General features: G+C 40.4%; 1 protein-coding gene across 2 annotated transcripts in view; it reads right to left on the bottom strand.

Moving 5' to 3' along the window:
* LOC116037544 (tyrosine-protein kinase CSK) overlaps positions 1 to 25,413 on the bottom strand; it is a 63,103-nt gene that overhangs the window by 11,867 nt on the left and 25,823 nt on the right. The window contains exons 1-5 of one of the 2 annotated variants that reach the window (XM_035999259.1): positions 20,755 to 20,767; positions 14,988 to 15,071; positions 8,636 to 8,749; positions 7,099 to 7,211; positions 989 to 1,208 (exon numbers count right to left, since the gene is read on the bottom strand). In XM_035999259.1, the coding sequence (XP_035855152.1) occupies positions 989 to 1,208; positions 7,099 to 7,211; positions 8,636 to 8,749; positions 14,988 to 15,002 (462 nt within the window). In that variant the 5' untranslated portion in view covers positions 15,003 to 15,071; positions 20,755 to 20,767. Of the gene's footprint in view, positions 1 to 988; positions 1,209 to 7,098; positions 7,212 to 8,635; positions 8,750 to 14,987; positions 15,072 to 20,754; positions 20,768 to 25,413 lie in introns of those variants that run through there. The other variant, XM_035999258.1, reaches the window with a different exon arrangement.

Genomic DNA, 25,413 nt, shown 5'->3' with positions numbered 1-25,413 from the left:
CCTTTGTTAGAGCAGGCGAGTGTTACATACATTAGGGGTGTGCAAAAAATTCGCGATTCAAGCTCTACCGATACAAAATCGATTCATATATTTTTTTTTCTTCTCCGTTTTGTAATGGCGTGTATACTATTGTCCTGAAATGAGTTTAGCTCGCCATTCCCATAGATGCCGCTGTGTCGAATTCACACTGACGCCTGGGCACTTTTTATAATCAAAAGAAGAACGAGTGCAGCAAAAGTAGTTTAGTCGGCGCAAACAGTTTGATTTTGTACTTAAATTAAATGTATTTGAAAGCTGGCCAAAGCTTGGCACTTTGCAGTTTTTAGTTGCAAAAGTTTTTATTTTTGTATGAAGACATATAAAGTAATATCAAACTACAATTAATTTGTTGTGTTTCTACTGCAATCACATAGGAAAAGTAACTACATTTACATACTGTGAATCGTTTTTGAATCGAAAATCGATTTTGAATCGAATCTTGAGCCTAAAAATCGATATCGAATCGTGACATTTTCTAAATCGTGCAGCCCTAACACACATATATGACATTCACATTGTGGAGCCAAAACAGTCCAAAATATGTGCTGGTAAAACTATTTGACTCAGAGGTCTCCAGGGACTAAGTTATGAGGAGGATGCAATATTTGGACATTTTGAATGTCAGTGGTCAAAGGTTTCATTTCCTTACAAATAACTCTCTTTACACGCTCTTGTTTCAGCGGAACACTTTCAGTCCTCACTATTTGTAAGTTTAAAGACAAACCAACCTATTGGCACTGATAATAAGTGGCCAATTATCCTTTTCATCTGCCAGACAGAAAGCCAAGTGTATTAAGGGTATAAAGTAGCCTGGATGCCAGCCGAACTTAGCCCCACCCACAACATTCAAGGTCCGAGTATGACCATGTCAGGCTAGGTATAAAGGGTATTATGTGATGAAAACAAAAATAAATAGGAAATGGCAGCAATGTTCTCCGCTGTCCCTCACCTCAACCAGCTGCATGAGGTTCTCAAAGTACTCCTCCTCGTCAATGGTGAGCTTGCCGTTGTGGTAGATGATGCGGTAATGCTCCACCTTGCCGTCGCAGCTGACGCACAGGGTGTAATCGCCGGGATAGTTGGTGCTCTCCCTCACCAGGAACAAGCCCGTCTCTGGAGGGTAGAGGAGCCGCTCGGCCTGCTCCCGAGTTATCTTCCCATGAAACCATCTACGAGGAGGGAAGACGGGCAGAAAATCAATGACAAGACGAGGGGGAAAAATAAGGAACGACAATGGAGAGACAGTGTGAAGGAGAACAATAAATGAAGGGGTAGAAAAAGTGAAAGGAGAAAGAGTTAAGAAGGAGGAGACAGTGAATCAGACATCAAAATATGACAGGGACAAAGAAAGTGAGGAAAGATTAGGGAAAGAAAGAGAAAAACTGGTCAGGAGATTGTTTGAGATTCCAAAACTGACATGTAATGTTTGCATGCCCACACAGACACAGACACACACAGACACACACAGACACACACAGACACACACACACACACAAGTTGATGTAACAATTGTTGTCTATTAAAAGACGAGTCTGATCCATGTACAGAGATACCACATGTGGAAAAGAACTGAAATCCTCATCTGCTCTATGTCAGTGCTAACAACACCAAATAGGCCTAAATCCTTCTACAGTTCCTTCCTACACCAGATCACAAGTCATTTTTCACTACGCCTGCTTTGCTCGTTTGCAACTTCAAACCGACAGAAGGATCCACTTCCATGTATCACGGCCCACAGCCCTCCTCTGAAATGAGAAGTGAAGAAAAAAAAAAGTGTGCCGGTAATGGGAAGCCAGCAGCAGCACTTGCAGTCAGTTGGGCTCGGGCGGAGCAGGGGTGGGGTCGTCTCGACTCCAGGAGTCAGTAGTGAGAAAGTACATGAACCCAAACAACAGGAAACATGACACACACACACACACACACACACACACACTAAGGTAGAGTCAATAACAGGAAAATGCAATGAGTGGTCAGACGAGGTGGTGGGTAGGATAGAACTAAGTCACCCACTCCTGGCTGAGGTCTGGGACCAAGAGATGAACTGACTATGAATTACTTTATTTTTAACTCAGGCAGGGATAAAAAAGCTGTTCAGAGTTGTGCTGGCTTTAACGTGTTCTGAGAACAAATAAAGCTCTTGCTTTGCTGGCTCTATGCCCCTGCTTCTGATGGTCTGCTTGCAGTTGTCCTGATTCCTTAACATTTCAGCCTCTTATGTATTGAGTTACTTCAAACATGAACACAGTTTGTTTCCTGGGTGTCTGAACGCCGCTGCATTTATTAATCTGCTTGATGCTTCTATATCTGAACACCGGTGATGGAAAACTACAACGACAACAAATTTCACAACCTGCATTGCCAAATCAGACTTTCCCTTTCAGCGAGTTGATCATCATTAATCATATTTTTTATATTACAGACCAACTGCTTTGTATCTTGCATTGAGGACGCACCAGCAAACATGGCTGAGAATAGTCAGAAACTAGGATAAAGTGTTTACATGTGTAATGCACATATCTGGGATACTCCAAAAACCTGATCATAACCAGGATTTTGTCATCCGCTGCTCTTTACAAATCTTCTATGCACATAAATAATCTTCCCTGTCGTTGGGTTTATTGGTATGGGTATTAAACAGAAAAGTGATTGTAACCTGTGATCTGCAAATGTTCAAGTGTAAAGTAGGGCTGGGCCATAATCAGATATCACGATATTCTTGACCAAATACCTTGATGTCGATATTGTGACGATATTGTAGCGTTGACAATTGGTGCTTTAATCAAATATCTTCACATTTTAGATAAATAATCATCAATAATGTGGATATAATGACTTTCTGGTTAAATGCAAACAAAAGAACAGCTAGAACAGTCTGATAAATTCAGAAATTTACATCACTTTACTGTAATTCAACATTTAAAACCAGGAAAAGACAACACTTATTTTCATATTACGATATCCAAAATCTAAGACGCTATCTACTCTAATATCACGATATCGATATATCAATATATTGCCCAGCCTTAGTGTAAAGTATCTTAGATTTTCCAATAAAATACAGTTGAGACTATGACAGAATTGTAAGGATTTGGATATCACTTATCTTCTGCCTGTATACACACCCGGGGTCCTACCGTATCCCATCGATTTATGTCACTCCTTGTGTGAAAGGTCATATTAGCTGCAAACAGTAGCAGCCTACAGGCTCTCTCTATCCATCTTGGCTGGTGAAGAGGTGGTAATCAACGGCTATAATTGATTTAGCCTGCTTTCCCGTGGCTGCCTCTGTCACTCCCTCCTCCTACTAAGACAACAGAGGCCCTTGTGGCAAAGCAGCTTAATACGGGTTGAGTTGATTAGATCAGTGCAGGCAGCTTCTCCGATGGACAGCAGCTCCTTAACTCCCACTAATCCGAGAGCAGGCGCCGAGCGTGGACGGCCCAGAGACACACATAGCCCTTCGGTGGACACACACGCTCTTCTGTCCGCAGCAATAAACTGCAGTTTTCATCCATAACGTCATACCGATTTCTTTTTTTAAAGACATAAACATGTGGTAATCAACTTGTTGGAACAACAACAGGGAAGGAGGAAGTAGGGCAGCAGGGTCGAACACACTACCTTTCTTTAGGGTAGGTGTTGTTATAAGTGGCGGCCACATGGTGGCAGCAGAGAGAACAAGCTGTTAGATGCAAGTAAGGCGAGGACTGCATCTACTGCTGAGTATCAATCAGTCAGGGCGCGAATGGGGACAGAGGACCACAGCTGAACCCTTATGTAACCCAGAAGAGAGGGAGAGGTCTTCTCTGAGACATCTGTTAGTGATTCACATCTAAATCAACAAGTCCCTGTGGGCTCCAGACCGACGGCTTCTGATGGCTTGAGCGTTTTGGAAAAAAAAAAAACACTTAACTATGCAGTGATGTCAAGGGCAGCAGAAGGGACATGAGGGCAGCAAGAGTAACCATGCAAAATGTTTGGGTGTCTGTTCATTCCATTAAGTGAAATCAAAGTAAAATGAATGTGAAAATGGAAATGAGTTGACTGATGGCGGCAATCAACAGTTAATATCCTTTGTGCTCTTTCTCATTAAAGAAAAACATTTATGAGATAAAAAGTTAAAAAATAACCAGAGCTACAGCAAAGTAGGAGCTAGCATTGGAGTTTAGCAGCTCATGCTATTGTTGTTGTGTGTTTGCAAAGCCCTCATAGCTGCACAAGGCTAATTTAAAGTTACTGCTGGGCCTCTTCAGACCACACAGACTGCAACATGCCAGAGTTGGGTGACCCTATGACCATGTTCAAACTGGTGCCGACATGTAGAATGAGTGGTGGTAAAAGGAGAGGTTAACGCTTTCAGCAGCAGTTGATGAAGTGAGACAAAGTCTATTTAAATGTTTCCTGCAGTACCAACAGGATGTTACAGCGGCATACCATCAACTCTATAAGCACAGTTGAACTAAAGACTAACATGCTTATGACTGATCTCTGTTTTTCCACTATGGAACCGGTTCCTACGCAAACGGTAGTATTCGGACCGGATTAGAACGCAAATTTCGGTTCTGACTAAAATATTTTCCCTCTGTCGCTCCAGACAGCGGCAGATTCTTTTTTCTTTCTCCCTTTTACGCCGAGTGGCGCACGTGCCCGCTTGCGACTCGCGGTGTGAAGCGCGTGTCCGCGCTATTCCCCCGACGTGCACTCTACAATCACAGCTGATAGACGGCTTTTTGTACACGCTCCGAAACGGACATAAAAATATCACACTTTCTTTGTAGTCTACCGCTAGCTATCGTAAATGTAGGCTACTTTTTAAATGGCATATTTTCCCTCTGGGCTCACCAAAACGGACGTAAAGGCATATTAACCATTCACTGCACGTGATCGCTAGTAAACATATTACGCTCTGCTAGTCTATCGTTCAGGACAAGACCCTGTAGCCGGGTGGTATTGTCTGCCCTTTCAAACTCATACCTGTGTGTACAGGCCTCTTGGACACCACCTGAGAGAGTTTTCTCCTGTGCAGGACATGCCATAAGTCAGGAGAGGTGTAGTATCTCACCAGAGAAGGAAAATATGGTCATTTTTCTGCAAAAGAACTGCTAAAGTTTGAAACTGGTTGGCATACCAACTCAGCAACATTTATTTAGTTCTTACTTGTTAATAGTGTAACTGTTATTTCTTAAATTATTGTAGTTATGTGTTAGGTATTGTAATTTCCCCTTGCGGGATTAATAAAGTATACATTAGTATTATTATTATTAGGTGACTTAGGTTTACTTATTATATATTTAAGTACTTTAAAACGTTAATATATTGTGAAATTTAAATAATTTTCAATTTTAAAAAAAACTCCATAAAAGAGCCTTTCTTTGATGTCATTTTTCAGTTTTTCAAGAAACGGTTTAGGAATCGGTTAGGAATCGGAATCGTTTTAAAAGTACCGGTTTGGCATCGGAATCGTAAAAATCCAAACGGTACCCAACCCTAGAGAGCACACTCCCTTTAGGGCAGTGATCTTCAACAGGGGGTCCTCGGAGTCATTGCAGGGGGGCCATCCAACATATTATTAGCAGATATAAATCCCCACTGCTTAGTGGCCTATAGATAAGGTAGTCACTAAGGCCATCCAAATATACAGTTCATCCTAAGGATTCACTGTTCCACATGTTTAACATTAAAACATGATTTATAAAAAATCATGCCAACAATTATTAGGCTATTTTAACAGCTTAGTATTTTATGCAAAACAGTATGCATAAAGGCTCTAGGCCACCCTACATGTTATTGTAGGCCCAGTTTAATATGCAACTACATTTAATACAATACATGTAGTAGGTGGTCCCTGCTCCATCTCTCTTTCAGTTAAGGGATCCTTGTCTAAAATGCTTTAGGGTATATGGACTTCATCCTGGGATTATAATGCAAGGATGGGTCATCTTAGTCACACAAGACAGCCCCAAATATTCTCAAGATGCACGTGTCTTTTAGGAAAACAAGAGGGGCGATCAAAAACAACACAGACTGTTCTGTAAAAGCACAACACTAGAAACGCCGATATACAATACCAGTCAAAAGTTTGGACACGCTTAAATAAATATGTTTAAAGATTGGGTCTGACTTTACAAATGCTGCTATATTCATTTCAATAGAATTGATGGTGATGGTGACTATCCCCTTGTTATAATTTGACATTTTCTCACATCTCTGAAACACTGAAATGAAAAACTCCTTTTACTAATCTGTGAAGTTTGAATACTTGTATGTTATCATTTGAAGGATGTACACAAAAGCTTTGTCAGCCTTCAGATGACTGATCTGATAGTTACTGTATGTGACGATACTGCGGTAGCCTGTATGCTCTCGGCTTTCCTGTCTCGCTTCATTTGCATATGCCTCGCATTATGTTTTCCTCTTTTTCATTTCAAAGAGCCCGATTCAAATGTAGTGCACAGCTGGTCCTGACCTCTGTGGTAGTCAGACACAGACAAGAGAAGACACAGTACAAACCAAAAGACTGCAACAGAGGGAATTTCCATCTTTTGATGCTTTGCCTGACTTTTGAAATCAACACTACATTTTCCCTCGCTGCGGGGAACAGAAGTGACCGGGGGTACGACAACTTGTTCACACACTTAAAAAAAGGAAAGAGAGCACATGTGGCAAAGCTGTACAAGACTCAAAACTAGGGCTACATTTTTTTTTTTGATTACTGCTGCATGTCGTCGTATTTACTTTGGCATTACGTATCATTGCTTTCCTAGAACGTTCTTTTCAAAATACTGTTAACATTCTACAGTTATCTGAACAAATGGCAAACCGTTGTTAATGTGTGAACACAATAACCGTGTACTATTTATATTTCAAACATAATGCTTGAGTGTGTGTGTGTATACATGTATGTTTCTAAATGAATACATGAGACATCCAAGAAAACACCCACACCCACACACCCACACACCCACACACACCCACACACCCACACACCCACACACCCACACACCCACACACCCACACACACACACAGGGTTTCTCCTTCATTACCCCTCTGATACTTACGGCATAAGACTGAGCTTCCCTCCCGACTTGACTCCTTCCCTTTTCTGGACATAGTTAGCCGGGATGGTGCCCTCTCTGCCCACTGTGTTTCTTGCTCTGTACCAGTTGGGATCCTGAAACAGCCGAACACACGACAACACAACCTTAATACTGGTGCTAATAACTGACGTAAGCTACGAAGTCATTCTGTAGGTGAGGATCCACTTTAAGACCACTGTTTCAATAAGATATTTGTGGGCATAGGTTGTTGGAGGTAGTGATGGCTGCTGTATATCTGAGCCAGGAGCCAGAGAGTGCCTCTAGGTGAAAGGAAAGCCACTGACTGGGGCTACAAAGCTATTTGATGGAATTATGTTCACTGGGATCTCAGGTTTATTGCATGCCGATATATTGTACTGCATCATGTAGCTCTTTTTTTTTTTTTTTTTTTTCCTTGTCGACGTTAGGGCTGCACGAAATCAGGAAAATATCTAATTGTGATTATTTGGACAGATATTGCGATTGCAATATGATTCATGATATTGGAGGGGAATGATCATTTTTGTATCATTATTCTCATTTTCATTGAAAAATAAAAATAAATGATTGAAGAGCGACTTTTTTGTGAGGATCTGTACCAAACAAAGATATTTTCTTTAGTCTGTAGGATATGATTTGTAGGCCGGGATGTCTGCAGCACCACAATACTTTATTTTAGAATAGTATGACACATAATATATTGCCTTTAACAAATATTGTGCCCCCCTGCGATTTGGATATTGCACTAGTTCATATTGCGATTTTGAAAAGTGCAGCTCTAGTCGACGTACAGTATATTTCGCTAATGCATGACTGCAATTGTTAGCAGCATACCAGTTGATACATTAACCTTTTAGGATATCAGAATTAGGGGGTGAGCTCTTGGTTGTCTTTAACACTTTAACTATTGGTCCATAATCCAATTTAAATTAAATACAAAAAAATAAAGACATTACACATGGCTTTCAGTTACTAGTGCTATTGTTGGCTAGACCATTTCAGTTAAATTAAACTGCTGCATTGGGTATTTCAAGCTAGAAGAAGAAGCTGTCCTTTTACCCTGGAATCATTAATATAAGTTGCTTTCTGAGACATAACAAAAGTGTAATATGAAGAACAGTAGAGGGAACTTTAGCTGTGCTGGTGCTGAGGTGGGTTGTGGGAAAGCAAGTATTGAGCCTTCTGGAGGTGCCATTAATTGAATTAATTAATATTAAGTGGGTTGAGAATGGTACCGTTTGTGTGACAGTCCTGTAGACACTTTTTATTTTAATATTGCAATTGCAAATTTCCAGTATTCAGTACATGATCATTAACTGGGGAAACAGATACTTTCTACATGTATATAATATCGGCCTTACTGTACAACCTCATGAAGAAGTACATTAAAACCTTTTGAAGAATTAACTCTTGGCTCATTCTTTAAATAATGGTCATTTGGCCAGGACAGCAGCTTTGAGTGCTAATTTAGTACAATGTGCAACATTTCCAACATATTCCGAGCCATCTGCCTAATTACCCGGGTGGCTCCGATGATGGTCAGTACATCTCCTTTACAGAAAGGCAGGTCCTGTTCGTTGGCAGTCTGGAAGTTGTACTTGGCTACACACTCTGAACCAGTCGACCATGGTGCCTACATCACATAAGGCAGAAAGGAATCAACATTAATCCCAGTGGTGTAACTCAAGTTTAGTACGAGGAGCTGAACTGACTGAGGTATTTGTGACATACAGGTTACAACACACAGCAACAGAGTCAAAAACAGAGGTAACAAGGCACTGAGGGGGTACGTGGAAATAATTAAGTGGCTTGCAAGTTCTATTTGACAATGTTCTGACATTTTGGTTCAGACAACACCACAGCCTCACAGCAAGAAGGTTGCTTTTCTTCAACATCGCAAAGGACATGATTCATCGTCTGTTGTCAATGTGTTTCTTCTGTGCAGTTAGCTACAAAAAACTCAACAAATAGTCAGAATAAACACTAAATTGACTCGTAACAGCTGTTCAAACACAAAGCAGAAGTTTAAATGGATATTCACATGGACATTTTTACTGATTTTCTCACATATGCCACCAAAATATTAATTAATGGGTAAAAAAAGACATAATTTAACATGGCTAGAGGCATGTCACAGTGGTACTATTATTACCACTATAAACTTCAGCTTGCATTTTCAAAACACGCATGCATAGATAGTGGTGTGGCACAGATCCCTGGCAATAATCTCTGTGCATATACATGCCTGTGTACCCTCAGGCTCTACACACTACAGGCTCGTGCAGGCTCGAGCTACTCAGGCTCGTGCATGAAGGCTGAAGTGCACGAGCCTGAGTGTAGTGTGTAGGGGACCGCAGATCTGGAACAAGCTTGCTGAAAACTTGAAATTGTCGCATTCTGTCACCATCTTCAAGAAAGTAAGGAACCACTGTCTATAACATATGATTGTTGATTATTCGTTAAGTGTTATACTTGTACTGGGATCGTCTGTATTATGTGGTAAATGTCTGTGTTGTGTCTATTGTGAATTGAGTTTTTTAAGTGTCTGTTTATTCTCTGTTGTAGGGCTGGGCAATATATCAATATTATATCGATATCGTGATATGAGACTAGATATCGTCTTAGATTTTGGATATCGTAATATCGTGATATGACACAAGTGGTGTCTTTTTCTGGTTTTAAAGGATGCAATACAGTAAAGTGATGTACTTTTCTGAACTTACCAGACTGTTGTAACTGTTCTATTATTTATATTATATTATATATATTACTGATAATTATTTATCTAAACTCTAAGTGTGAAGATATTCTGTTAAAGCACCAATTGTCAACCCTAGAATATCGCCGCAATATCGATATTGAGGTATTTGGTCAAGAATATCATGATATCTGATTTTCTCCATATCGCCCAGCCCTGCTCTGTTGTATGTTTAATGTTATTGGGCCCCTTCCAAAAAGCTTAACTTAGCTTAGTAGCTTATATGGGGTTCCCCATTTCACGCGTCCTACATATGATCATTGTACCTTCTGAAAATGTTTTAATGATACGATGATGACGTGTGAATAAACAAACTAAACTAAAACTAAACCCCCCACTTCAAAGTCAGGTGGTTGTATAAATCTTATCAAAAGGTTGAGGAGACTGCACTGCCCTACAAAGGCAGAGAGCAAGAACTACAGAAGCAGCGAAGTCGAGAAAATTTTTTTTGAGAAAAAATGTTTTCAGGCTGGACGGAAAACTGTGAAACAGATAAACAGCTTGTTGTAATGCCTTCGTTGTATGCCATAGAATCTACATAACACCTTAATATCATCTTCAGGAATGAGAGGTACAATTGCAGTATGTACAAAGAAAATGTGTTTCGGCGTTCATGTCTATTTTAGTCTGTTTAGAGAAATAACTTTATTTTGATTATTTACAGTCGATAGCTCCTCCCACATGATTTTGGACTCATCCCTACAGTCCAAGGTAACCGACTGCCCTTTGTCCTATGGCTGCTGGGACGGTCTTCAGTCTCTCTGTGAACCCTTAACAGAGATAAATAGGTACGTGAAATGAGTTAATTAAACATATCCCACAATGCTATGCACACAGCTGGGACAACTTTCACCTTCCTTAATCTCATTGATCTGTTGTGTTTTGTGACTTTAGGTAATTTCCAGCGTAGTTTCACCCAACTACGCAGAGGTCTAATCAGCCAGAAAAAAACCCCTGAGTGCCCTTTAAAAACTAAAATAATCTGTGCTCTCTGTGAGGTACATTGTCTGTTCTCTGGCTCATGTTAAATGAAGTCATTATACCACAGTTACAGCCTCAGATTGAATATTTCTTGAAAGGCTAGCCGCACTCATCGTCAGTCACTCTGAATTATGTTGAAGTGGCAGCCACATGCCTAAAATACAAATGGTAAATGACAGCAAGGATAAGGATGCTTGGTGTATTCAGTTTGCACTGTTAGATCGGTACAGTGGGTGTGATGAAAAACATAACACAATAGAGTGAATGAGATCAAATGAGAAAGCCAGAGTACAAAGCAGCAGGTGTGAGTGAGCGGGTAAGCTCTGTGTGCAAGCTGCTTTATTCCTGACAACACACAGTGCAGCTGAATGTGTCTGATGCAATCTCAGTCAATACTGCATGATGAGTTTGGACTGACATTAATTTCCATTTGGTCACTTGAACCAAAGGACTTGAAAACTAGTTTTGCTAGATAGAATATATTGCTGGTGATATTTCCTTAAGGATCTCTAGTAATTTAAAATGTAGCCAAGTGCAACACACAAAGCAACTGGGGCAGAAAACAATGGGCTACATTTAACTGAAAGTTGCATTCACATGTTTTAGAGCCAACGTAGGCTTTCCCTCTGTGTTCTTCCTTAAAAGTAAAGTGCCACTAATTATTCTGTTTTTTTGGGATCTGATGACTGTCAAATACTGTCTATTGGAGATCAACTGTACAGTATGTAGTATTTCATCATTACCTATTCTTAGTTACTTCACCCAACTCTGGTTCAGCTCCTGAGTGACCTACAAGTCAGTTTGGCTTACTGTATTTGCGTGCTCAATGTATTTTTTTGTCACTGGATGCTAATAGACTCACAACACTTACTGAATCTTTGACCTGTTGGTCACAGGTTGGTAAGATGACCAATAGGTCACACTGCTGCCTCTCAAAATAGTCTGGTCCAGAAAAAATATTGTGACCTCTTCAACTACAGAAACCCACTGTATAGTTCTAGAAACACACTATCAAGCTTAAGCCAGAATCACACTGAATCCATAATGCATTTATGTTGTATTATTATGTTATTTTTCATGTATAAACCACAGTTTTATGTCAGGGTCTTGAGGCTCAAATAGGCTGAATAATTCTGACATTCTACGAGAAAAGGGGTGTTGAACGGGACATTCTAAAACGCTTAACGTGAAAAAGCTTAACGTGGTTTAATGTACCTAAACAATGATCAATGACTACCAAATTTCTCTCTCATATTGCTCCTCATAGCCACTGAAAACTGACAAAAAAAATCTTTATCTTCATCTATTATGGACATTATCTGACATTAAGCGTTTGTGCTTCACATTTTCAGCAGGACAGCGGAGCGGCTGTGGGTTGACTCTCCATGGTTCTCATGGGCTTTATAAGTTTTAAAATGACCCTGTTGAACTCAGAGTGAGGAGGGGGGGGGCATGACTTTCAAAACTCCGCACCAAAATGATTTATTATTTTTATTCAGGAATTCAACTGTTATGTAAACCCGAAAATACAAATAAAAAATCATTAAAATCATGAACTCAAGTGTCATTATGAAACACAAAACAAACAAAGTGTTGGTCTGTACAGTAGTTAGTTACATGTAGTTTGCTGCTAGCATGCAGCCTGATGTCTGACTCCCCCCCCCGTGTGAAATACCAAACTCCTTCCTACATACATTGCAAAACGCGTGTTATCAAAATTCGCGACTAATGTTCTATCAGACCATAACTACTCAAGAGTCTGCTCTTGAGACTTTGCTCTAATATTCGGGATCCGGGACAACTGCTTGGATTTCGGGACTGTCACGAATTTTTCGGGACGTCTGGTCACCCTAGTAAACTCTTATGACAAATTGAAGCCTTTTGGCATCTATATAAACTCATCGTTAGCTGCCATCCTTTCTAACCGGAGTTCTTTGCTGCAGTGCTGCTGACTGTGGAACTGGCACTGTTTATGACAGCGCCAAATGGGTTTCAAAGTGGCGCGCACGAAAACAAATCTAAAGTTTAGTTTCATGTGCTCACACAAAACTTTCATGTGCGCACATGAAAGTTTCAAGTGCGCACATGAAAGTTTCACGTGCGCACATGAAAAGGTTTTGCGTGCGCACATGAAACTAAACTTTAGATTTTTTTTCCCGCTCATGTCCCCTTAGGGGCTCCGTACTGTTAACAAAAAATGCACTGGAATAAAAACCAAACGCAATAAAAAAGGAAATTTCGGCCGCAATAATTTCCATTTAAAAATTATCGAGCTCATTTTTATTTATCATGCGATTAATTGATTAATTGCATATTGCGACAGGCCTATCTGACATGATTATTGATTGCGTCATTACAACATTAATTATTAGTTGCAACTAAGATTCACTGTCAAAAACATAATAATAGGGCGCTCAGATAGCTCAGTTGGTAGAGCGGGCGGCCATATATAGAGGTTTATTCCTCGAAGCAGCGGGCCTGGGTTCGACTCCGACCTGCGGCCCTTTGCTGCATGTCATCCCCCCCCCCTCCCCTTTCATGTCTTCAGCTGTCCTGTCAAATAAAGGCTTAAAATGCCCCAAAAATAATCTTAAAAACAAAACAAAAAACTGAATGCTTACTTCAGAAAGCTAGTAAGAAACAACGGATAACAAAAAAAAATGCAATGATTGTAACACAACCTGACTCATGTGCAGGACAATATTGAATTCTCTCATTTTATGTGATTACACTTCCATAAGATTGTAACAGATTTAAAATGTTTAGGTGGATTCCAACCTTGATCTTTTTTAAACTCTAAAAAATAAACAACCGTCACCTGACCGTAGTGGAGCACTGTGGTGTGATAGATTAAAAACAACCCGGATCAATGAGGACATGTGAAGGCAGGATGCAGGAGAGAAAGTAATCCTACTCTGAAACTCGCACTTCTGCGACAGTCAGGTAATGTGAAACCACTAAAACCGAGCCTGACGCTTTGATGGATGCATGCTCACCGGCTATGTGTATTACAGTGATAGATTGCTACAGATATGGGTTTCTGTCAGCACCTCTGTGTCTTGCACGCAGTCTGCATGCATGTGCATGAATGCTGACGTTTGTGTATGTGCGTCAAAACTGACTTGTTCGAAAGTGAAACACATTACAGGAAGCTATTAAGGCCCAGTGGTATGACCAAAAAGGTATACAGTATTTGGCGATTGGTGTTTTCTGTACTACAACTAATGTTGGAAAAGTGCCAAGTGCGAATGGTGTTTGGTGTTTTAAGCCCCCAACGTCGCCTTCCAGGCAGTGCGGCAATGGTTATGTTTAGGGTTAGCTGCCTGGAAGGCGACAGTGGAGGCTTAAAACACCATCGAGCCACCAAGATGGCCCATTGTAAGAATGAACCTCTTGTGATGGTGTGGCTGCTAAGAAGCTAACAGTAGCAGAAGCTGGTTATCCTGAGCAACTCTTTGATAGATGTGCGTTTTTGCATAAAATGTAGAGAGGGTAGTGTTTAAAGCAGCCATATTATGCTCATTTTCAGGTTCTACAGAGTGAGACCTCTTTTCTTCTTCTTCTTCTGTACTATCTTTGATTGCACTTGCACATGCCCAGTAGCTCAGATGTAGATCATGTCAGCTAGCTAGCTCCATAGACAGTAAAAGAAAGGCTGTTTCTACAACTTCGGTCAGTTACAAGGCAGGATTAGCTGGGAGACTTCTAAATGAGGGCGCACATGTAAGTAGTTCTTTTGTAGATTATGGTGAACTTGTGTGTGTTGTAGCAGTGCTTTGCTATTGAGAACGAGGTAGCATGCTAGCGTTAGCATGCTAACGCTACGAGCTAATGGTTGCGGTTAGCCTGCTCGTTTCGGCTTGTGACGTAGAAAGCCGTGCCGATTTTGAACAGCTCACCCAGAGACTGAAGGCAGGACACATTCAGAAACCGTATCTCACTCTAAACAGCATGGATGGATTTTTTTCAAAGTTTGTATGTGTGTGGAAGCACCAGAGACACAACATAACACCCCATATCCCAGAAAAAGTGATTTTTTCATAATATGGGCACTTTAAAATGTGTTTGCCTATCTGTGCACCTGTACACTGGATAGTGCAATGTGGAAAAAAGCAATGCATGCTTCACTTACATGCATCCCAGACATGATGAAGGGAATTGGGCAGCAGGTGTCCTCAGGCAGGAAGCGGTCAGTGTTCAGCTAGTACCATCAGAGCTGTAACAAGAAAAGCAAAGCATTAAAAATACAACAACAAACTTTTTAGAGGCTAAATGCAAGCTGTACACTTTTGGCACACTTTTTGGGTCTTTCTCTACACTAGAGATATTGTGACCGGTTGGTCTTGTGGTCATTGTTTTAGAACCATAAGACCTCAGCTGACAATGGTTATCACATTCCGTATGTTTATATCTTGACATGTACACCCTATTAAAATGGAGAGGGGCATGTCCACAAAAAGGTCACAGGGAAGTACAAGCAAACAATCACACATTGCTTCCCAGGCAAGTAGAAGAACAAACAATTCAAATGTCTGGTCCTCAAATTACCTTTTAGTATTTCACTTCTACATATTCTTCTTCTACAGCTGGAGTGGGTGGTATAACTGGTATAAACATAAAAAGTTGTAAAATGATGTACCATGATATGGATTTGGCTATACTTTGTAGAAAGCCTAATGATAACATGACATACTGTAAGTAGGGCTGGGTATCGTCAAAAAAAGTTTTGATAGCGGTACTGATAGCAATACCGTGATTTCGGTACCGGTTCCTGAACGATTCTTTTTTAGACATCATCTTTATAAAAATCCATTTTAACAAAAAGAAATTACAACATTACAGCACACATGTTTTTAATTTATTTTTCAGCTCCTACTACGTAAGCCCCTCTGCATAACTTAGAGCTTTTCCTGCATGTCTCTACGATGTGTAACGTTAGACAGCCAACCACCAGCATTATTAGATCTTGGTAGAGGCATGCTGCATGCTCATTGGCTCACTGACGCTGATGAGATTTACTCCTTAGGTATTGAGTGACGAGGCCTTTTTGCAATACTCAATACTAAGGGGGAAATTTGGTCGGTGCCTAAAAAGTATTGAATTCGGTACCCAGCTCTAGACATTAGTGACCCATGACCATCAGTGCAACTTACTGCATGGTAACCAATGAGGGTATGCTTCCGTTATATGCTATGACTGAAGACTACACGACAGAGCCAGGACCAAAAGATAAGGAAATGTGTCAGTATGTATGTGGAATAGTTGAAAATAAGCTCTGACTCCAACATGATAAAGTCACTGTCCTTCAGTTTAGAAAAGCCATTGGTGCAAATACATTAAATGTACCTTTACTGTGCAAATGTAAATACATGGTGCACATGCAAAGTGTTAATATAGATGTTACGGAATGGATTGATTGATAAATGGATTGATATTGTAACAGCAAACCACAAAAATGAAACCCCAAAAAAGCCCAACGTTCTACTGCAACAGTCACGAAACAGTGTAGCAAAACACGCGCGCACGCGCACACACACACACACACACACACACACACACACACACACACACACACACACACACACACACACACACACACACACACACACACACACACACACAAACACACACACACCCCTTTGACAAAAAGTTAGCTGCTGATACAGGAATACATCACTAGCTGAAAGATGGCTTTCTAACTCTTCATCGTCATCTTAATCATCTCTGTTTTCTAGTAATATTCTACAGATTGGAATAATCTGAAATCCTTAAACCGGAAATGAGTAGAAAGCAACTCTCTGGTATTTGTACATCTTACTTTAGCAGCCAATAACTAGTCTTTTAAAAGGTAACCTTGATACAGTGACACAACACAGAGAGAGACAGAGAGAGAGAGAGAGAGAGAGAGAGAGAGAGAGCTGCAGACAGAGGGAAGGGGGAAAAAATGTAAAGATAAAATTGTTAGTGATGTGAGAATGTACATAATGTATGTCTCAGTATGCAATGCATCTAAAAAGAGTCCATGTCTGGTTGGTTGGGTGTGTGTGTGTGTGTGTGTGTGTGTGTGTGTGTGTGTGCGCGCGCGCGTGCCTAGAAGAAGTGTAAAAGTGTGTAGCTAAAAGAATGAGGGTGTGCGTCTGTCTACAGGTGTGCCTATATAGACCCAAATCTGTGTGTGTTCTGGTGTCTTTTTGTGTGCCTGAAAAGTGAATGTGTGTGTTTTGTATGTGTCTACCACACAGACCTTGTAAACAGTGGTAATTCGGTGGCGGCATACAAAAAAATGACAACTGTTTAAAAGGTGTGACAGTAACTGAATAAGGCATCCGGCAGTAGCCTCCATTTAAAGCATCTCACTTCCGAACAGCCAAAAGAACAGGAAGTTGAAATGGGGAGGGAGGTGAGTGAGAAGGAGGAAGTAGCTGACACATATTTTCCAGTGCTTTGTGTGAGGGGAGAGGCTTTAGTTGGAGTCCAGTGTGAGCATGGGTACTCTGATCGCTGCCTTACTTTAGATCGACTATAGCCACTCTTAACGGAGTCACGTCAGAATAGATCAATAAACACAGTGAACAAAGCACTTGAACAAAATGAGTATAATTCATCACATAATTTAACATCTCCCCTTCCTTTGATTTCCCCCTGCATGTCTGAGGTGTATACAATTAATAAGAGCCCATAGCCTTCACTTTGATTAGCCTACGTCCGTTTCATGGAAAGTGACGTTTTGTCCACCGAGTGTAAGCCAGTTGTTTTTCCACTTACAAAAGAACCTCAGTGCTCTGTGTAATTTTCGAGCCATGGAAATGATGCATCTCCTTCAGAGGGCCTGGCTGCTGGCTAGCATGCTCCCTGAGAGCATCAATGGCCCAGCTTCACAGCACTGCCATATCCTGTGTTGAAACAGGAAAAAAGCCTAATTGCAGACCATTGCAGATCTGTATGCAAACTGACAGAGCCAAATATATCCAAAGCCAGGCTGCTCTGCTGCACCCAGAGGGCCCCCGCTTCTTTCCCTGTGCCATTCTTTACGTTTAGAGCAGCACTGCTGCAACAGAGCAGCGCGGCTCACCAACCCACAGCCACACTAGCTGGCCAATAGAGGAGAGACAAGTGAGGGCTATTCTTATCTCTCTCCAGTGCTGAGGAATGCCTGCAAGCTATTGCAAGCAAGAGCTTCAGCATCACACTGCTCACATCGCTCTCCTTAAGTTAGTCAAGTAATAGAGAGAGAGGCATATAGCAGACTTAATTTTAGAATATTTCTAATGAAATAAAATATTTATTATCAACTATATCCAGTTTTTTTATAGTGCAACATCTGGCTTAAAAATCATTTAAATGGTTAAATGGGAATAGGCTACAGAGTGTAGGCTACACAGACAGAGCGAGCTAGAGAACGACAGCCACTCCCACAGTCCTCCTTAGTTGGTAATATGATATCCCCACAAGATTTTTGAAAGTAAACAGTAACACGTTATTAACTACCGTTACTTCAGGGAAGTTTAAATTGTTTTGGTCCACAAATGCTCCCACACTGTCGATTTAAGGCGCTTTTTTTGGCCGATGTAAGTCTGAAATGCCAGTTCCCTCAGACATTTTTACAGCTCCTTTTCTTAACGCTTCAGGTCAGTGGCTCTTACACACAAAACAAACCAGCACACACCATGGCAGCGGCGCACACACTTTTAGTGAAGCGATCGCAAGAGGAGATTTCACCGCACACACGTGACTCGTCGTGAGATTCGTTTTCACAGGGAAACGATGCAGGAATCAGGATACCATAGATATAGTAGTTTCTACAGTTCTTACGGTTATGAAACCGTGCGAAAATGGTTGATCCTGACATACCTACTGCCAACACTTCACTGAGTTTCTCACAGACAAAAATATGGTTCCAACACCCATACTGAAAATGAATGCATCGTGATACCATCCATGTTTGATGCTCAGAAAGAAGGTGTAGATACTCCACCAGGTGTTATACTACTGTATAGTGCAACGTCACCCTTGCTATGTAGAAACCTCAGGCTGTGTTCAGTCCAACAAAGGCACTGCGGATCAGGAAGTCTAGTTTGAAGGTTTATCAGACGCCAAGATGCCGCACAACAGTTTATATCTCTTTAAACTCAATTGTACAACCCTGGGAAGTTATTACCGCAGCGATGACATGCTCTTCAGTCTCGATGTTTGCCATGTAAACAGTAAAATTTGCAACGGTGCAAGGTATTTTACAGTGTGTGTGTGCTTTGGATTAATTGGATTGGCTTAGATTGAATTAAAAAGCGTGTTTAGGCTAATGTTGCTCTGCATAGTGGCAACGGTTGAGCTGCAATCGACGGTTTTGCCAATCGCCCGTGCGTTTCATTTTGCCGAAATTAAATCAGGAGCCTTGGATTTTGTTTGATGCATTGCTATTGTTGGTTTAAACAAGGCCTAATAATTTGTATTCTAGCCATGATAAAGGACTAGCTGAGTGCTTGACACCAACACTTTAATCATTTTAATAATTAGTCAAATCTCTAACTCACTCCAGCTACCAGACGTGCCACACACACAAGTGGAAATCGCTTCTTTCTCCATTCCTCCTAATTTTCCCCCACTGTGCAACAGGAGCTGCTGGTGACTGTCATGGCAACACACAGTTATGTAACAGCAGGCTTTGATAACAGACAGTATTATAACTGTTTGTATCTTATGTGCCATTTTCATTATAACTACTATTGTGTTCACTTAACTGTCTGCACAAGTCTTTGTGTTCCATGTGGCGCAACCTTCTGCACTGACACTGCTTTGATGAATCTAGATGAGAGTGATACAGTGAATGTGGAGTCCTGCTGCTCATCCACTATCTACAGTACAATAATAGCAGTCCAACATCACTAACCTCATGAATCAAATTTTTTGGTAGAAGTGATATTTCTACATGGCAAATAATTTACTAGTAAGTGTTGTAGAGTCATAGAAAACCAACAGACCCAACAGTCATGACATGCATGCTGCTCATTCTGTGTAATTGAATCTGTAATTGAAAGGGGCATGTTCAAAATAATAGCAGTGTTGTGTTCAATAAGTGAGGTGATTGATTCTGTGAAGATTCTGTCAATTATGGCCCATATTTAAGGAAGGAAGGAAGCAAATGTTGTGCATGCTGGTTATAGTGCATTTCACACTCAAATACTCAGCAAAATGGGCCGTTCCAGACATTGCTCTGAGGAACTGCAGACGTTGATTAAAAAGTTGATTGGTGAGGGGAAAACATATAAATAAGTGCAGAAAATTATAGGCTGCTCAGCCAAAATGATTTCAAATGCCTTGAAATGGCATCCAAAGCCTGAACGACGTGGGAAAAATGGTCAACTACCATTCGAATGGATTGAAGAATAGCCAAAATGGCAAAGGCTCAACCAATGATTAGCTCCAGGAAAATCAAAGAAGACTTAAAGTTACCTGTGAGTACTGTTACAATCAGAAGAAAGCTATGTGAAGCAAAGCTATCAGCTAGAAGCCCCCGCAAAGTCCCATTGCTGAAAAAAAGACATTTACTGAATAGGTTGAAATTTGCCAAAGGACACATTGACTGGCCAAAAGAGAAATGGGACAACATTCTGTGGACTGATGAGAGCAAAATTGTTCTTTTTGGGTCTAGGGGCCACAGACAGTTTGTCCGACGACCCCCGTGCACTGAATTCAAGCCACAGTACACTGTGAAGACAGTAAAGCATGGTGGTGCAAAAATCATGTTATGGGGATGTTTCTCATACTGTGGTGTTGGGCCTATTTATCGCATACCAGGGATCATGGATCAGTTTCAATACATCAAAATACTTGAAAAGGTCATTTTGCCTTATGCTGAAGAGGAAATGTCTTTGAAATGGGTCTTTCAACAAGACAACAACCCAAAACACACCAGTAAGCGAGCAAAGTCTTGGTTCCAGATGAAAAAGATTGATGTTATGGAGTGGCCAGCCCAATCTCCAGACCTCAATTCCATAGAAAACTTGTGGGGTGACAACAAAAATGTTGTTTCTGAGGCAAAACCCAGTAATGCAGAGGAATTGTGCAACGTAGTTCCATCGTCCTGGGCTGGAATACCTGTTCACAGGTGCCAGAAGTTGGTCGACTCCATGCAACACAGATGTGAAGCAGTTGTCAGAAATAATGGTTATGCAACTAAATATTAGTGCAGTGATTCAAAGTAAAGCAAACCCTTGAGACATTTTTCAGTTTATACAGTAAATGTTTGAGTTTGTAAAGAAAAATGCAAATACTGCTATTTTTTTGAACAGCCTAATATTCCTTTTTCTTTACTTTCTGTAAAGGTATAACACAAACTTGATCAATTTTGGTCATGTTTTGATTTGAAAGTGAATGTGCAGTGTTCCCAATGCATTAATATTATGGAATTAAAAACTATTCTAAGGATTTTGAACATTATTCACTTTTTTTTTTAAACACACTGCTATTATTCTGAACACAACTGTACTTCATCATCTTGTTTCACAGCATCAATATTTCACTGCACTGTGCCTATAAGACAAATCCCTGCATATTCATTATACGAACAAAGCAATGATAACTTTTGTTTCCGTTCTACACCAACATCCAGAATCCTGGAGCCATGCTGCTCTGTTCAACACAAAGCATAACTGCATAGAGCAGCCAAAAAATACCCTATGGCAAGTCTGTCTTTGCTCTAAGCCGTCCAGGCCTTGTTAAAGACTTCTCAAAGGTGTTGGAAGACAAATCATCTCTGAAAAGACAACCAAAGGGGGGAGGGGAAAAGAAACTAAAAGGTTTAAATTATAGATAATCAAACAGTAACTTTGAATACGACATGTTTTCTTTGAAAGGTATTCCGTTGTTTGTGTAGTTCATTTGGGTCTCTATCGTTTCTTTTGCAGCAGAGTTTGATCTCATTATGCAATTTGCTTCTCTTCCTTTATATAGGTGTAATTTGTAAGAATTTAGACATCATTTTACTTTTTGTGAAGAAACAAAAAGTACACGACACAAGCTGCTCTGAGCTGCGGATGAGAGACTGACTTTGATCCGGTGACAGTACAGACAATGATAGAGTAATAGCACATAATTCACAAATGTTAGCACTGCCACGAAACTAAGCTCGTAAAAGCTTTAATCACCATCTCACAATTGCACAAATCAGTCTCCCGGTTCCTTTACAATGGAGCAGATGTATCTCTTGATGGAGTTATGAGCCTTCTATCTTCCATCTTTCAATTTATATATACAATTTTGGACATTTATCTAAAACTATCATCCAGCTCTTATTTGCTGACATCAAGAATCCCAACGCTGTTAGTACTGGACACCATGTGCAGCGTTAAACAACAGCTACCAGTACCACCACACTCAAAGGACAGCATTATATAAAGTAAGCGGTAAACAACATTCCCATCAAATTCCAAGTCTGGTTAGTCAGGTAATGCCACACAAGAGTTATGTGTGCTGCAAAGAGAGCACTATACACACAACACTAAGTGTTTTTACATTTGTGCACATGTGAATGGATTGAGGTAGCATTCACCCTGACCACCAAATTCATGTCAGGTCAGATTCAGGTGTCTGTCTGGAAACTTTTTGGTTTCTGTGGCCGACTGATTTGAAAATGTGAACCTAGTATGTTAAGATGCCTTCAGGTGCAGGCCCAGAGCTAAACATCTGCTTATACAGAGCTAAACATTTTCTTATAGAGAGCTAAACATCTGCTTATAGAGTCCTAAACATCTCTTACATACCTAAATAAAAGTGTAATTTAGTTATATTGAGGGAAACCACTGAGAACTACTGAAATATATGAATTAAAATTGTTAAAATGACTAATGCAATTTGAAAATCAAACCAACTTCTGTGATACACCGTAATAACTAAACACTTGTTTAAGACATTGGCCATTCAACTGTTCCAGTCATTATAATATTAGCAGATTGGTGTGTCAACCTGTGTTAAAAGGTGTATTCACAGCATTCTATAACCATATATTTATATACAGATAGACTATTTTTAACAATGACATAATCCCATCAACAATGTCTTATCTCTTAAAATGTTTTTCTAAGGCAGCATCACAAGTATAGTGCAGCTCTGGCTATCGAACCTTAGCTCAGGCTCAGCAAAGACAGTACAGAGAGTTTGTATGGTAGAGCGTACTGGCAGCCAACTATTACCAACTGGCTATGCAAATATACAATATAAGCTCACAAAACAGCTCACAGTGCTGGAGGCTCTGCAGAGTGGACAGCATGGAACTGTCAACAACAAATGACTCGAGACTGCATCACATTTCCCCATATGTAAAGTAATGACAGCTGGCCTGTTTGCAACAGCAAATGATGAACACATATGAGGCGAATCAGGTGGCGTTCAGTGAACAAATATGATACCCCAGGTTGGAAAATATGCAAATACAGACATGAGTACAAAAGTGAGGTAATGCATTTTAGTGTCTGTCGCCATTTACCTGTCACAGTTTTACGTCACAATACAGAGATTCAGTTGTACTGGTGTCTATTTCTGAAAGAACATATACTTTTAAATTAAAGGCTAAACCCTTCTGTTGTGGCGATTTGTCCTCAGGCTAAACAAAACAAACTATAAAACTTAGAATCAAACCGTAGCAATGAATATTACGCAGGGATAGAAACGTTCATTGTCCAGGCAAAGATGACGTTTTGATGTTTATTTTCCAGTTTTGGTAAGCAAACATTTCAACAAGGAACAAAGGCTTAGCTCAGTTAAAAAACCGTTAGCCCTATGCCGTGTCTACCTGCTACTTCCCGCTCTCACATACACATATACACACACATACACACACACACACACACACACATACACATATATATATATATATATATATATATATATATATGTATATATATATATATATATATATATATATATATATATATATATATATGTATGTATATATATATATATATATATATATATATGTGTATACAGACTTCACCTGGTGGCTCAGGCTGCATGGTACCTTCAAAACAAAAGCCCTAACAGATATATAATGTAACCAAAATAAAGATACTAATGATATAATCAAACATATGTAGCTCTATAATCCAAACATAACAGAAACAAAATAAATTAAAGCTGCAAGCAGTGTTGGACGGGCCCTCGCACCTCCTTGCACGTCGGGGTTACTGGCAGACGCCACTCCTTGCGGTCGTGCATTTGCGCGGCACTGAGACACTGCAAATCGTCACCAATGAAAAGGGAACTCTCTGCTGAGTTCAATGATATCTCACACAATATTCTACATCATACAGTTCTTTAGCTGTGAAAGGGGGCGTGGCTAAAGCATAGGGGGCGGGCCAAACCATGACCAATGAAAATGGAACTCGCTGCTGAGTTCAATGATACCTTACACAATAGTGTACCTCAAATGGGTCATTAGTTATAAAAAGGGGTGTGGCTAAATCATAGGGAGCGGGTCAATCCATCACCAATCAAAAAGGAACTCTCTGCTGAGTTCAATGATACCTCGCACAAGTTGCCAGCGGGGGGCGCTATGACCAAAAGTAAATATTGGCCTGTAGATGTCCTCAGGCCTGGACTCTTGTTGATCATGGGAAATTTCAAGCAGAATGGACAATGTACACTCTAGTTACAGCCACTTTCTGGTTCATCGCTAAACACTCAAAATGGCCGCAATGCCACGCCCACACCGTTTGAAGAAAAGTTTTTCTTTTAATAACTTTTCATCTTTGAGGTCTTAAGATGGCACAGACCAAATTTAAAGTCGATTAGATTAAATCTCTAGGAGGTGTACCACGTTTTGTTAGTCTACATTAAACGTAGTGCAGAGGCTCAATTTTTTTAATTTTGTAGGGGGCGCTAGAGAGTCATTTTTGTGCTCCTATTCCCAAAACCTTTAAAAAACGTCAATTTTCACCAGGCTTGATGCAACAGCCAATTTTGGTGAGTTTTTGAGTATATTAAGCCCCTCAAAAAGGCAATTCATTTGCAGAAAAAAAAGAAGTCCTTCAGTTTCAATAGGGCCTTCGCCGTTGTCGGCGCTCGGGCCCTAATAAGTAAATATTTAACTATTAAATCTGACAAAACAACAAACAGCTCCACCTACACCTATATCCACTTGACCTCTCTGCTGTTTAAACTGTGAGCTCTGGCTTGCAGTAACAATGTTGAGTTGTGTGTGACAAAAATAGCCTGATTAAAGGAAATGCTAAAGGTCACTTTAAGTGCAAACCAACAACAAGTGCAAGTCTGAGGATAAGGAGCACAAACAGGAACCAATGTCAAACAAGTGTTGAAAGCTTGCGGCTAACCAGACTGTTTCTTCATTAAATCACAGCATATTGCAGAAGCAGATGTAACAATTTGAACACATTTATTCCAACATGCTAATATGAGTGTTGGAACATGGTTTGAACAAGAGCCTAGGGATAGGGTTAGCCTAACCCTAACCCAGGGGCCCTCAAATTTGACCCAAATTGGAGGACCACCACACCTAAAGGCACAGATATCTTAATCAAAAATAAACATAACAGCAGAGGTGGAAA

Source organism: Sander lucioperca, chromosome 3, assembly GCF_008315115.2.
Source record: "Sander lucioperca isolate FBNREF2018 chromosome 3, SLUC_FBN_1.2, whole genome shotgun sequence".
Classification (NCBI taxonomy): domain Eukaryota; kingdom Metazoa; phylum Chordata; class Actinopteri; order Perciformes; family Percidae; genus Sander; species Sander lucioperca.
Note: the sequence above shows the minus strand (reverse complement) of the source record. Positions and strands in the feature narration are given on the sequence as shown.